Source organism: Lates calcarifer, unplaced genomic scaffold (genome assembly GCF_001640805.2).
Source record: "Lates calcarifer isolate ASB-BC8 unplaced genomic scaffold, TLL_Latcal_v3 _unitig_5243_quiver_792, whole genome shotgun sequence".
NCBI classification, from domain to species: Eukaryota; Metazoa; Chordata; class Actinopteri; family Centropomidae; genus Lates; species Lates calcarifer.
In genome coordinates, this window is record NW_026117390.1 from 99,616 (window position 1) to 112,926 (window position 13,311).

General features: G+C 40.6%; 1 protein-coding gene across 14 annotated transcripts in view; it reads left to right on the forward strand.

Moving 5' to 3' along the window:
* LOC108874171 (uncharacterized) overlaps positions 1–13,311 on the forward strand; it is an 86,213-nt gene extending 72,902 nt beyond the window's left edge. For all 14 annotated transcript variants that reach the window (XM_051068688.1, XM_051068689.1, XM_051068687.1 and 11 more), the window contains 3 exons: positions 11,956–11,983; positions 12,618–12,738; positions 12,959–13,311. In XM_051068688.1, the coding sequence (XP_050924645.1) occupies positions 11,956–11,961 (6 nt within the window). In that variant the 3' untranslated portion in view covers positions 11,962–11,983; positions 12,618–12,738; positions 12,959–13,311. The remainder of the gene's footprint in view (positions 1–11,955; positions 11,984–12,617; positions 12,739–12,958) is intronic.

Sequence of the window (13,311 nt, forward strand, 5' to 3'; positions counted from 1 at the left end):
CAGGATGAGACCTCTGAATATAAACACATATATATGTTTCTGTTTCTCCAGGAAATCATCAGCTCACCTGTCAGACTGAACCAAACCAGGTAGAAGAAGGTGGTGATGTTTCACTGCAGTGTCGTCTGGATCCATCAGTGGACTTGAGGAAAGAAACACTGGAGTTTACCAGAGCTGACCTCAACAGAGAAGATGATGTGGTCCACTTGTATCGACATGAAAAGGACCAAACTGATCCACAGATGGATCAGTACAGAGACAGGACGACTCTGATCCATGAAGATCTGATCAGAGGAATCATCAGTCTGAACATCTCCTCATTGACCCTGACAGACAGTGGACTGTACAGATGTTACGTCCCAGGACTAGCAGCCAGTGCTACCATAACTCTTACTGTTGGTGAGTCTGCTGAATTTAATACTGAATTTCCATCAGAAGAATCAGAGACAGTGAAGAAGTTTGTTCCTAAATCAGACGGATGTGATTTGAAAAAGTGTTTAAAGTGTTTGTTTCTTATTTGAAACAGTGAGAAAAGACCAAGACACAGGACAAACACAACGATCATCGAGTCAGAGAAACCAGGTAAATGTCTCTGATTCATTCTTGACTAGAAAACTGTGTCTTTGATTCTCTACCTCCTACGTTCTCTCTGAGAACAAGATAATCTGACACTTTCTCATCTTCATTCAGGAGCTAAAGAGGAGAAGGATGTTGATGTCATTGTTGTTGCTGTTCTTGCTGTTCTTCTTTTCATTGTTGGTCTGATTATCGGAGTCCTGGTGAAACGTAGAAATCTCAGTAAGTAAGAAAACCTCTGCTCTGTAACATTTTCTCATCAGTACATTGACTCCAGTGTTGTACTTCAGTACAGTTTGTAGGTAAATGTACTTGAGTATTCAGGTTTTATACTACAGTTGTAGTAGTTGCTGTGTCTCTGAGTTATTACCAGTTTCACCAAAGAGACATTTCCTCTCTAAACTTCTCAGGCAGCTTCATTTAAATCACTTTTAGAGACCCAGAGATGTAAAGTTGTTTCAATGATCAAACATTACACAAAATGAAAACAGATCAGTGAATCAGAATCACAAACTGTTTTTCTGTCTCTCAGCCATTTGTCAGAGGAGGGAGGGAGGAGGAGACCAGGGACGAGAGCTGGCAGACGTGGACTGATGGTCGATGGACGGACGGCTGCTGGAGAGAGAAGACGTTTAGAACCTGAGTGTTTAACAGCTGCTCTGGTTTCAGCAGCTTTACCAAAGATTGTACTCAACAAAGGGACTTAAACCTCTCTCTACTGCAGGTATCACATATCAAACTGGGAGCAGTCAGTTTACTCATTTTAATTAAACAGGAACAAAACTATTGACCTAAACTAAGCTAAGTACTGAATGAAAGTACAGTTTTGAGTTGAGTATTTTCATCCTCTGCTGCTTCATACGTCCACTCCACTACATTTCAGAGGGAAATATTGAAACATGGAAATATAACAAGCTTTTAAAACACAACACATTTGATGATTGAATGTCTGAAAGTTGTTAAAATCTCCACCAACAGTGATACTGATACTTCAGTATTAATCATGTAATGATGTTACATATAATAATGTGTCAGTCACAGAGACCAAACCACTACTTTAACTTCAGTATTTAAACTACATTTTTTACAACACTTGTGTACTTTTACTTTTTTATACTTTGTTTATTTTTTCATTCAAGACTTTTACCTGTAACAGATTATTTTCATATTGATGTATTGGAATTTCTAAGTGTCCTGTGACCTGTTTAACACTGCTGTTGTTTAACATTTGTTAGTCCTGTTTGAAAATTAGTTCAGTGAGTTAGTTTGTCCATGTTTCTGTCCTCCATTACTTTTCATTTGAATGTGTGCTGTGTTGTTGCACATTTAACATTTAACCAGTGAGCTTATTGGTTGGTTGAAGCCATCACTGATCAATAGTACTATTATCAGTTATCCTCGTTATATTGTTGGATTTTTTTACTGTTAAGTTCTGTCTGCTTTAACCTGCAAGTTTACGACCAAACTAAATAACTGGATTGTGATGAAATGCTGTGTAAAGACTTTACTGCCTTTTTCATTCAGCACCATCATCAAACTTCAAACTGTGCCAGTCGTTCAGTTTGTGGTCAGATACAGTTTCTACCATCAACATCAGCTGTACAACTGTTTCACCAAAATAAGATCCTGGGAAACTTTGTACATGAAACACTGTGAATGGAGCTAATCACTAAGCAGGACTGTATCATGTTGCCTTAGTGACAAAGAATGGAAACTTCCGCTATTAGCACCACTATCAGCCGTCCACCACTGTCTGTGATCAGCCAAGTGTCTGTAGTCTGTAGAAATGATGACTCCAGTTTTCCAGTGATCTGATTGGTCAGTAGCTGTTGACAGGAGCAGGTTAGCCGTTCAGCATCAGGTGATTTACCTGATAACAGGTGAACTTTGGTTGTGACCCTGAAACCCCAGAGTTAAAGCTGAAGTTTCCTCACTAACCTCAAATCCTGCTTCAGAACACAGACCAGGTCTCAGTCAGTTTGGACCTGATGTGTAGTTACTGCATTCAGCCTGTAGGTGGCAGTGATGAGACACAGAACAACAACAGAGACTGTGGGTTATTCACTGATCACAGGGTTGGTGGTTTGATCCCCAGCTGCTGAAGTGTCCTTGAACCCACAGTTTCCTCACTTGTGAGTCTCTCAGGATAAAATGGTTGAATGTAAATGTGTCTCTGTCAGATTAATGTGTCTCTTTGTTTTCCACTGATCTCAGGTTTTCTAACTTAAAAACAGCTGGAAGCTTTGTTTCCTCTGCTGTGTGGACGGTGGATTTTAAACTGTTTCCTCTTTTCCAATCTACTTTGAACTTGTATGTATTTTGCCCTGCATTATAAAACTGTAATGTAGAACATGTCATATGATACTAAATGAGTAAATGACTTTGACCAGCTTCAGTGTTGCTGTAGAAGTTGATGGTTAAATGTTTCCTGCTGGACAGGAACCTTTGTTCACTTGTTGTTCACTGACTGAGTTTGTAAATAAAGTTGGTTTGAAAACAGCTGAGTGTGAGTCCAGTCTGATGAACCATCCACTGAACCCACAACACACACAGTAAAACACACTCACAGACACCTGTTCACAATGCATTCTGGGTAGCACAAGTAGTTCTCTTCACCCCACTTTGACCTGAGCCCAGTTTGTTCCCTTTAATGAAACCTGAACCTCAGCTACAGTCTGAGACCATCAGAACCACCTCTCAGATATCACAGTGTATGAGCTGAGACACATTTTCAACTTTGTCTTCTATTTTGTGTCTCTTTTAATAATGGAAAGTTCCTGCCACACCTTGGAGGAGGGAGGAGGGAGGAGGGAGGAGGGGGAGGGGGGGGGAGCAGCAGCTCAGTGTTGCCTTTTGTTGTTGTAGCATGTACAGGTATGAATGAGCTCCTGCCGCTATTAGCACCACTATCAGTGATTCAGCCAAGTGTCTGTAAACAGTTGTATTCAGTGGCAGAGAAACAACTTAAATATCTGCTCTGTAGGAATTTCTCTGACACAGATCCTGTACCAGATAATGATGCTGTGTGTCAGGGTCATGCTGGATGGAGGGGAGTTTCTTTTCCTCACACCAGGACGGCAGAGTCAACAGATGATCACAGCATGGAGGGCTCATGTCATAGGATGATTTAACAGATTCACTTCACTGACGAATCACCTCCTTCTTCATCTTATTTCTTAGAATATCAGTTCACACTTCCTGATTTCCTGATCTTTTCATTTCAAGTTTTGACAGTTCTTCTTATTACTTCTTCATTTCAGAGAAGACAACATTGACAGTGTAGTGGGAAATCCTGGGTGGTTTATAAATGGACGCACACACGGCAGAACTTCAGCTGGACCACAGAACTGATGATGATGATGATGAAGAGGAGGCTTCTTATTCTCCTGGTTATTTTCTCATTCTCTGAAGTTATCACAGGTAAGTTCAGGCTCATTATTGTTTGATGCGTCATTATTTTCAGATTTACATCCTGAAACTGTGTCAGTGGTGTTTCTGTTATTTATATTTAATCATCTTTAATAGTCTGTATAACAGCAGCAGAAGATTCCTGTTGTGAACAAACAGCAGAAGACTAAACAACTACACGATGAACTGACAAAGTGTAAGAAGACAACAGAGAAATAAACTCCCAGACCCTGAAGCTGATCTGTGCACAGTGAATAATAATAATACAATGACTCTGTGCACTTTACTCAACCTGGAGAACTGATGGAAACTGATGGAATCAATGCTCAGTGTTGGATTAAAGTTCACTGACAGGTGAAGTGAATAACATCCATCATCTGGTTACAGCACAATGTTCTGCTGGGAAACATTAAAGACAAGAGTTGGGAAGAGAAAACACACAAACAGTGAAATATTAGTCCTGATTCTAAAAATACTAAATGTCTACGAACAGGAGAAATTCAAAGTGAAAAGTTCACCATTATAATTTTTTTCCTTTATTTATTTGCTTTTTTACAACTTGTAACTGTGTAAACTGTGGTTACTGTCACGTGATGTCAAAACACGACCAGAGCTTTGACTCCGCCCAAAGACAAATGGAATGCTCATAGAACGCATGGGCGTGATCAATGTACGAGATTTACATTCTATCTACATGTGTTCGGAGAAGTTTCCCCGCTGCATGAACTGAACAGCTGAGTTAGAAGCGGTATTACCACCAGACCATACGAGTAACAGTAGAGCTGAAGATGGAGGAGAGAGTCTGTATCTTCCTGCTTGTTTTATTCTTCAGTCATCAAGTTGTCAGCGGTGAGTTTAAACTTCTTTATTCATTTCATCCTGACGCTGTGTCAGAGAGCGGCTTCTGTTGTTTACCGACACAGACGGTGGTTATAATGTCTGTGTTTCACTTTTGATTGTTCACCGACAGACGAGACACAAGTTAACGTAAAAATACAGAGTAGATATTATTATTATTATTGTTGTTGTTGTTGTTGTTGTTTTTTTTTTTTTTTTTTTTCATGAAGGGAACTGGTTTTGTTCTTAGACAAGATGTTGGACAATGGATTTAGTTTTTACTGAAGTTCCAGAGAGACTGAGAGAAACAGACATGGAGGAGGAAATATATATCCAGTGATACTGTTTCATTGTTTCAGTATCAGACCACTGTGTCAGCCTGTTGGTTTATTCATTGTTTTCAGTGTTTTACTCTGTGAGATCTGGGAAACTGATGCGTTCACACTGTCAGAGCGAACATGATGTCTGTGGATGAGAACAGAGGCATGAAAACTATACAAAGTCTGAACACGGTCAGTTCACTTTATAAACAGCAGTAAAGTGAAATGATGTTAATGTGGAGGTTAAAGCATAAACAGCGTCTTTATGATCAGCTCTGTGTAGAGTTTAACTCAGAGACTGAATCTGATATTTAGAAACCTCACGCTGCAACATTTTAGTTTTTAAAGCTTCATTTGACAACATTCATGTTACATATGTGTAATAATAAAAAGGGAAGTAAAGCCAACAGATGGTGGAACATTTAAATCTCAACTTTAAACTGAGATGATGAACAACAGGAAGGAAGTGAGGCTGAGTTTACCGCCATGTCAGAAACAAGAAGATATATTAGAGTGTGAACAGAGGAAGTGAACCAGGAGAACTCTTCTGTTTCTGTCTCTGTTAGAAAGTTCTCATATTGATTTAGTTTATTTTATATCATCAACAGCAGTGAGTTCACATCAGGAAACACTGAGTCTGAAAGAGGAAGCTGATGCACCATCTTTTTCTCTCTTCCTGTCTGTGTGTCGACATCTTGTTAGTTCACCCACCAGCCCCCCCTCTTCCAGCCCCATCTCTAAAACAATAGAAAAATAAAAAAAATTTTTAAAAAACACTGACACCATCAAAAACAGTGAGAGTCAGTGAAAGCTCAGACTGGATGAAATCATCAGCAGCTGATCATTGAAAACTCCTCATAAAGATATTATGATAGAGTCAGATTACAGTAGAGTGAGGTTAGAATGTTTGATGTCTGTGTTTTATTCTTCAGTTAGATTCCTGCTCTGCTGGTCTTTATTCTCAGTCACTGAAACCATCTGTTTCTGTCCTGACTCCTTCATCCTGCTCTCTGAGTGGTTTGACCTGCTCCTCCCTCTCCCTCTCTGTCTCTCTGCAGGAACACTTGTAGTGAATGTGGCACAGACCTTCTATCAGGCAGAGGAGAACCACCACATCACACTGGAATGGACCTTCACACCCAAAACTCTCAGCTCCTCCAACATTTATATCTTCTGTCAACTGATAACTGATCAGAAAGTCTCAGTCCTGTTTCATCTCCATGAGGGTGTTGAGGTCTCAGAGTCTCAGGATGAACAGTTTTCAGGACGAGTCCAGTTTGACAAAGACGTCCTCAGAGAAGGACGACTCAGACTTGATGTGTCCAGACTCAGGACTGAGGACTCAGGTCTGTACCTGTGTGAGGTCAAAACAGAGTCCGGTTCACGCTCTGACAAGTGTCGACTCAACGTCACTGGTGAGTTGATTGAGTAGAACTCAGTAGAAAACCCTTGTTATGGAGGGTTGTCAGAGACTTTACTGCTGAACTAGACCTGATGGAGTGTGGCTGCTCAGCACTCTATTTACTGAGATGAACATTTAGAAGTCCAACATGTAAACCTGAGCAGAGGAATCATCACACAGGCTGAATTTAATACTGAATTTCCATCAGAAGAATCAGAGACAGTGAAGAAGTTTGTTCCTAAATCAGACGCATGTGATTTGAAAAAGTGTTTAAAGTGTTTGTTTCTTATTTGAAACAGTGAGAAAAGACCAAGACAACAGGACAAACACAACGATCATCGAGCCAGAGAAACCTGGTAAATGTCTCTGATTCATTCTTGACTAAAAACTGCATCTCCTCTGAGTTTGTTCTTCATCTCAACTCAACACTTTCTCATCTTCATTCAGGAGCTGAGAAGATGGAGGTTGCTGCCATTGTTCTTGGTGTTCTTGGTCTCATTTTTTTTGGTGTTGTTGGTGCTCTTCTTGTCTTCATTATTATCATAGACCTGGTGAAACGTAGAAATCTCTGTAAGTAACAAACCTCTGCTCTGTAACATTTTCTCATCAGTACATTGACTCCAGTGTTGTACTTCAGTACAGTTTGTAGGTAAATGTACTTGAGTATTCAGGTGTTTTTCTACCATATACAGCTGCACATATTGTACTTTTTCCTCCACTACATTTGTCTGACAGATACAGATACTAGTTACTTTACAGATGAAGATGGTCTGAACTCAGTGACTCACAAACTGCTTTCATGTTCTCACAGGGATGAAGAAGAAGCAGGAGGAAGCTGGTAGGACAACATGTGTCCTGCAACATGTGTAGTTGTTGTTGATGAACTGTCTGGACTGAGACATCAAAACTATTCAAGCTTCAAATTTCCATCTGAGGCCTAAACTACAAAGTGAGTTCAACATATCCAGGACATCTTTTCTTATCTGGCTTCATGAAACCTAACAACTTTCGCTGAAGTTATCTCGAGTAAGTTTGAAAAGTTTAACTGAGGTAAAGGAAGCATAAGTAGACCGATTTAATTTTACAGCTCTACGTTTATATTTATTTACCATTTCCCAGGAATATTTGAGTTTAAGAAACTGATCTGCAATGTGGTTCATTTTTAAAGCACGTGAATCACAGTGAGTTCTAAAATATAGCCACATTTTTAATTTACGCTGCGTCTCTAAACTGCTCCGAGCAGGTTATGTTCATGTTTGAAAAAAAAAAAAGAAAAAAAAAGTTGTATGTAGTGGATGGTAGAGGTATGTGGACCTCGTCCTGTGCCGGATGTTGAGCGCGGACTAAGAGGGTCGGTGTCCTCCGCCATCTGTCGCCTCCAGGGCAAAAGCTTAACTGAGTGTGGTTCAATTTTAAAGCACTATATGTGCTGTAAATAAGTACAGAAATGATTATTCAGTGTTTTTGCTTTTTTGTCTGATGATGAACAAACAGTTCTGAACATGGGTTGTCAGACAGGTTGAGTTCGACAGGTGATCATGAAGGGATTGCTTCATATTTTCCTGTTTATTATTTTACAGTTCGCTGAAGTTATCTCGAGTAAGTTTGGAAAGTTTAACTGAGGTCCAGAAGCTTGAGTTTAAGAAACTGATCTGCATTCTGGTTCGTTTTTAAAGCACGTGAATCACAGTGAGGTCTAAAATATAGCCACATTTTTAATTTACGCTGCGTCTCTAAACTGCTCCAAGCAGGTTATGTTCGTGTTTGAAAAAAAAAAGAAAAAAAAAAGTAGTGGATGGTAGAGGTATGTGGACCAATACATGGTGTTTTATAGAATAGAATGCCCTTTATTGTCATCATACTAAAAGTACAACGAGATTGGAGAGCTTCTCCTTTACAGTGCAAACATAAAAAACAGTGTAACTCTATATACAATGAGGTATAGGTGTGAGTGTGAATGTATTGCACAGAACGGCTGTACAGCTGAAAGTTAAAGTGCACAGAGTGAGGCATGTTTACCGACACAGAGGGTGGTTATAATGTCTGTGTTTCACTTTTGATTGTTCACCGACAGACGAGACACAAGTTAATGTAAAAATACAGAGTAGATATTGTTGTTGTGTTCATCTCGGATTTGTTTTCATGAAGGGAACTGGTTTTGTTCTTAGACAAGATGTTGGACAATGGATTTAGTTTTTACTGAAGTTCCAGAGAGACTGAGAGAAACAGACATGGAGGAGGAAATATATATCCAGTGATACTGTTTCATTGTTTCAGTGTTAGACCACTGTGTCAGCCTGTTGGTTTATTCATTGTTTTCAGTGTTTTACTCTGTGAGATCTGGGAAACTGATGCGTTCACACTGTCAGAGCGAACATGATGTCTGTGGATGAGAACAGAGGCATGAAAACTATACAAAGTCTGAACACGGTCAGTTCACTTTATAAACAGCAGTAAAGTGAAATGATGTTAATGTGGAGGTTAAAGCATAAACAGCGTCTTTATGATCAGCTCTGTGTAGAGTTTAACTCAGAGACTGAATCTGATATTTAGAAACCTCACGCTGCAACATTTTAATCTAAACTTTAAACTGAGATGATGAACAACAGGAAGGAAGTGAGGCTGAGTTTACCGCCATGTCAGAAACAAGAAGATATATTAGAGTGTGAACAGAGGAAAGTGAACCAGGAGAACTCTTGTGTTTCTGTCTCTGTTAGAAAGTTCTCATATTGATTTAGTTTATTTTATATCATCAACAGCAGTGAGTTCACATCAGGAAACACTGAGTCTGAAAGACGAAGCTGCTGCGCCATCTTTTTCTCTCTTCCTGTCTGTGTGTCGACATCTTGTTAGTTCAAACACCTGAGGTCTGTACTACGAATGTAATGTGTTTAACCTGCTCTGATTTAACTCAGGTTCTCAGTGAAAGTCGGGGTTGACAAACCCTGACTGCCTCGATCTGCCTCGGTGGTTCAGATGTCGGTAAATTGAGTAGGTGCGTGCATAAAACGCGCGTGCACCGTATCTCTCAGATGAAGAACGCATGTTAATTCTGTGGGTTTGTGAGGAATTTAAAGAGACTCTAACGACACAATGTCAAACCAACAAAGCCAGGGAGACTGGTCACATGTTCTCTGGATTCTTCATCTGTAATATGAGATGGAAGGACACAGAACATATGTGATCATTTCTCAGATACTTGGATTACAGTCAACACGTGGGTCACATGTCTGAGAATGAGCTGTTACTCTCTGTTAATGATGAACACTCTGTATATGTATGAATATAATGCTGTTATGTTCAGTATGAACTTCATGTTAACAGTATTTCAGCCTCAGTGGAAACTGAACCTGGATCAAATAGAAACCTTATAGAAAGTGGTTCACCTTCATATTTCCATCATTAACGCTGCATGTGTTGGTCTGTAGTCTACAATTACAACAGCCCCCCCCCCCCCCCCCCCCCCCCATTTAAAGGATTATTGAAATTAGGGATGCACCAATACCACATTTTGTCAACCCGCTTACAAGTACTTACAATTGAGTAATTGCCGATACCGAGTATCGATACGAGTGCTTATTAATGCCATTACATTTCGTACATTGACATGACATTTAGCATTCAACAACTGCATCGCATTGCTTTTTTTTAACAAACAGAATATCTTCAAGGCAGGAGTAGGCTAAGGCAGAATGTTTAAAATGTCCAACTCTTTCAGCCACGCTCTTCTGTGCTAAAAGCCCCTCATTAACAGCCAGCTGGAGGGTGTGTGCGACACACGGCAGGCTCGGGAGTCCAGCGTCACTCATGGCTTTGATCATGTTTTTCGTATTATCACGTAGCACAACATGAACAGAACTTTTAGGGACCCTTCATGTCTGAAGCATGTCATCATACACACCTGGTGTGCGAACCCCTAAATTGTTTTGCAGGACGACTCTTCGCAGAGTAAAATCCTCGTCAAATATCAGTGGTGAAGCTGAGGGCCGAAATCTCTTGCAACAGGCTCCGGATGTGCCTCTTCACAAAGTCATCTCAATGGAAATTTCGCACAACTGGACTTAGTTATAGTCTAGAAGACGTTTCACCTCTCATCCAAGAGGCTTCATCAGTTCGTGTTCGCATCTGATCAGGCTGGGACTGGTCCAACTGATTTTTTTGGTGTGGAGACCCAGGTATTTAACCTCTGTGGGGGCTTTCACAAGACCGAGGATGTCATGGATCCTTTGTGCTCCATGTGCCAACGATCGTCGTTAGAGTGACGGTCGTTGGTAGAAAAATTGGTATCGACTACGTTAGTGCAACATTGTGTTATAACAACAGTCGTTGGAGTCACATGAGGCCATTTGTGAAACGTTGTTTTTCTTTTTCTTTTTTTTCTTTTTCTTAGAGCCCAAATGCTTCAAATTTGGCCTCTAAGAAAAACAACATTATTATTAGATTATTACGTTATTATTCTCAGTCACTGAAACCATCTGTTTCTGTCCTGACTCCTTCATCCTGCTCTCTGAGTGGTTTGACCTGCTCCTCCCTCTCCCTCTCTGTCTCTCTGCAGGAACACTTGTAGTGAATGTGGCACAGACCTTCTATCAGGCAGAGGAGAACCACCACATCACACTGGAATGGACCTTCACACCCAAAACTCTCAGCTCCTCCAACATTTAAACCTGAGCAGAGGAATCATCACACAGGCTGAATTTAATACCGAATTTCCATCAGAAGAATCAGAGACCGTGAAGAAGTTTGTTCCTAAATCAGACGGATGTGATTTGAAAAAGTCTTTAAAGTGTTTGTTTCTTATTTGAAACAGTGAGAAAAGACCAAGACAACAGGACAAACATGACGATCATCGAGCCAGAGAAACCTGGTAAATGTCTCTGATTCATTCTTGACTAAAAACTGCATCTCCTCTGAGTTTGTTCTTCAACTCAACACTTTCTCATCTTCATTCAGGAGCTGAGAAGATGAATGTTGGTGCCATTGTTGGTGGTGTTCATGGTGCCCTCATTGGTCTTGGTCTCATTCTTATTGGAGTCCTGGTGAAACTTGGAATAATCAGTAAATAACAAACTTCATTTTCTCATCAGTACATTGACTCCAGTGTTGTACTTCAGTACAGTTTGTAGGTAAATGTACTTGAGTATTCAGGTGTTTTTCTACCTTATACAGCTGCACATATTGTACTTTTTCCTCCACTACATTTGTCTGACAGATACAGATACTAGTTACTTTACAGATGAAGATGGTCTGAACTCAGTGACTCACAAACTGCTTTCATGTTCTCACAGGGATGAAGAAGAAGCAGGAAGCAGAGAAAACACCAAACATCTCTGAGATGGAAAAGCTGGAGATCCTGTCAACTGACGGAGATGAAGAGCTGCAGAAAATGATTCTGGAAACTTCCTGAAAGAGGTGTAGTTGGTGAACTGGCTGGGCTGAGGTATCAAATCCATTTTCATAGTTCATAGTTAATAACCACAATCACACGATGCTGGTCATCAACTCGTTCAGTCAACCCAGGATTTCTTGGGTGCGTTCATGTGAAGAGGCAGGTTGTTAGTTAAATTAAGAACTCACTACAGAGAACAGATCTGAAACTGCAGAGTTCCTGACATGGTTAAGATGCCTACATGGTAAAGCCCCGATGTTAAACGATTTGCTGTTTGAGTAAAACGTCCTCTCCTCCTGGTCCTCACTCAGAAAACAAACCACCTTTTTCTGTCACTCAGAATGACTGGTCCTCACTCAGTACCTGGTGTTAGCTCTGTTGACACTCAGCGTTTAAAGACTCTTGTAGGACTCAGCTCTCTAACTCTGTCTCTGTCTCTCTCTCAGTCAGTTTCCCCAAGACCTTTTCAGAGGCTGCATTTCACAGTTCACTAGTTTATGAAATGTGGTTTCACTGTGACACATGAAAACCACCCAGCCTGTGGTTTGGTCACACTGCTTGAAATTTAGAGGAAAGACTGTGTGTTGTGGGAAGGAAGCAGGTAGCAGGTGTGTGTGTTGTGGATCATTAACTGCAACTCAAGTTACCAACATCTTAACCACTGTTGTTGTACCGTGTAACACAGATCGAAGCCGTCAGCCCCGACTACGACAAGATGATCGAAGGTTAAACTCCCTTGGTTTTCAGAGGGAGGGGTTGCAGTGATGATGATGATGATGAAGAGACATTGACTGAGGTTATCACAGGTGAATTCAGGATCCTTTATTATTTGATATTCGTTATTTTACATTTACTTTGATGATATTTATTTTGATGAAGGTTTATGTTGATGACTCTCTTATTTTAATAATAGGTCTGATTTAATGAATGGTAGCTACATATATGGTGAATGCACACATTCAGTACCAGTCAAAGTTTGGACACACCTTCTCATTCAATGTTTTTCTTTGCTTTTTTGCTGGGGAGGCGTGGACGCGCACACAGGAGGCTTCGTAGTTCGTCCGCGGAGGAAGTTCAGCTGGATCCTAAGACAGTCTGAACTGGTTTAACAGTCCCGTGTTAGACAGACATACAAAGTTTCATCCAAAATGTAACATCCAGTCAGTGTTTGGAGATTTTAAATTAAAGCCGCTGCTGGAGGATCTCCTCTGTACAGATGTCTGACAGTGGACGGTACGAATGTTACGTCCCAGACCTGACTGCTTATTGTACCAAGTGAATTCCGCACCGAATGAGGACGTAGTGAAACTCTGCTGCTAACAGCGCTGTCATTGGCGTGTGACGACATCACGTTCTGTTGTCGCTGCCGTCCGGAGAGA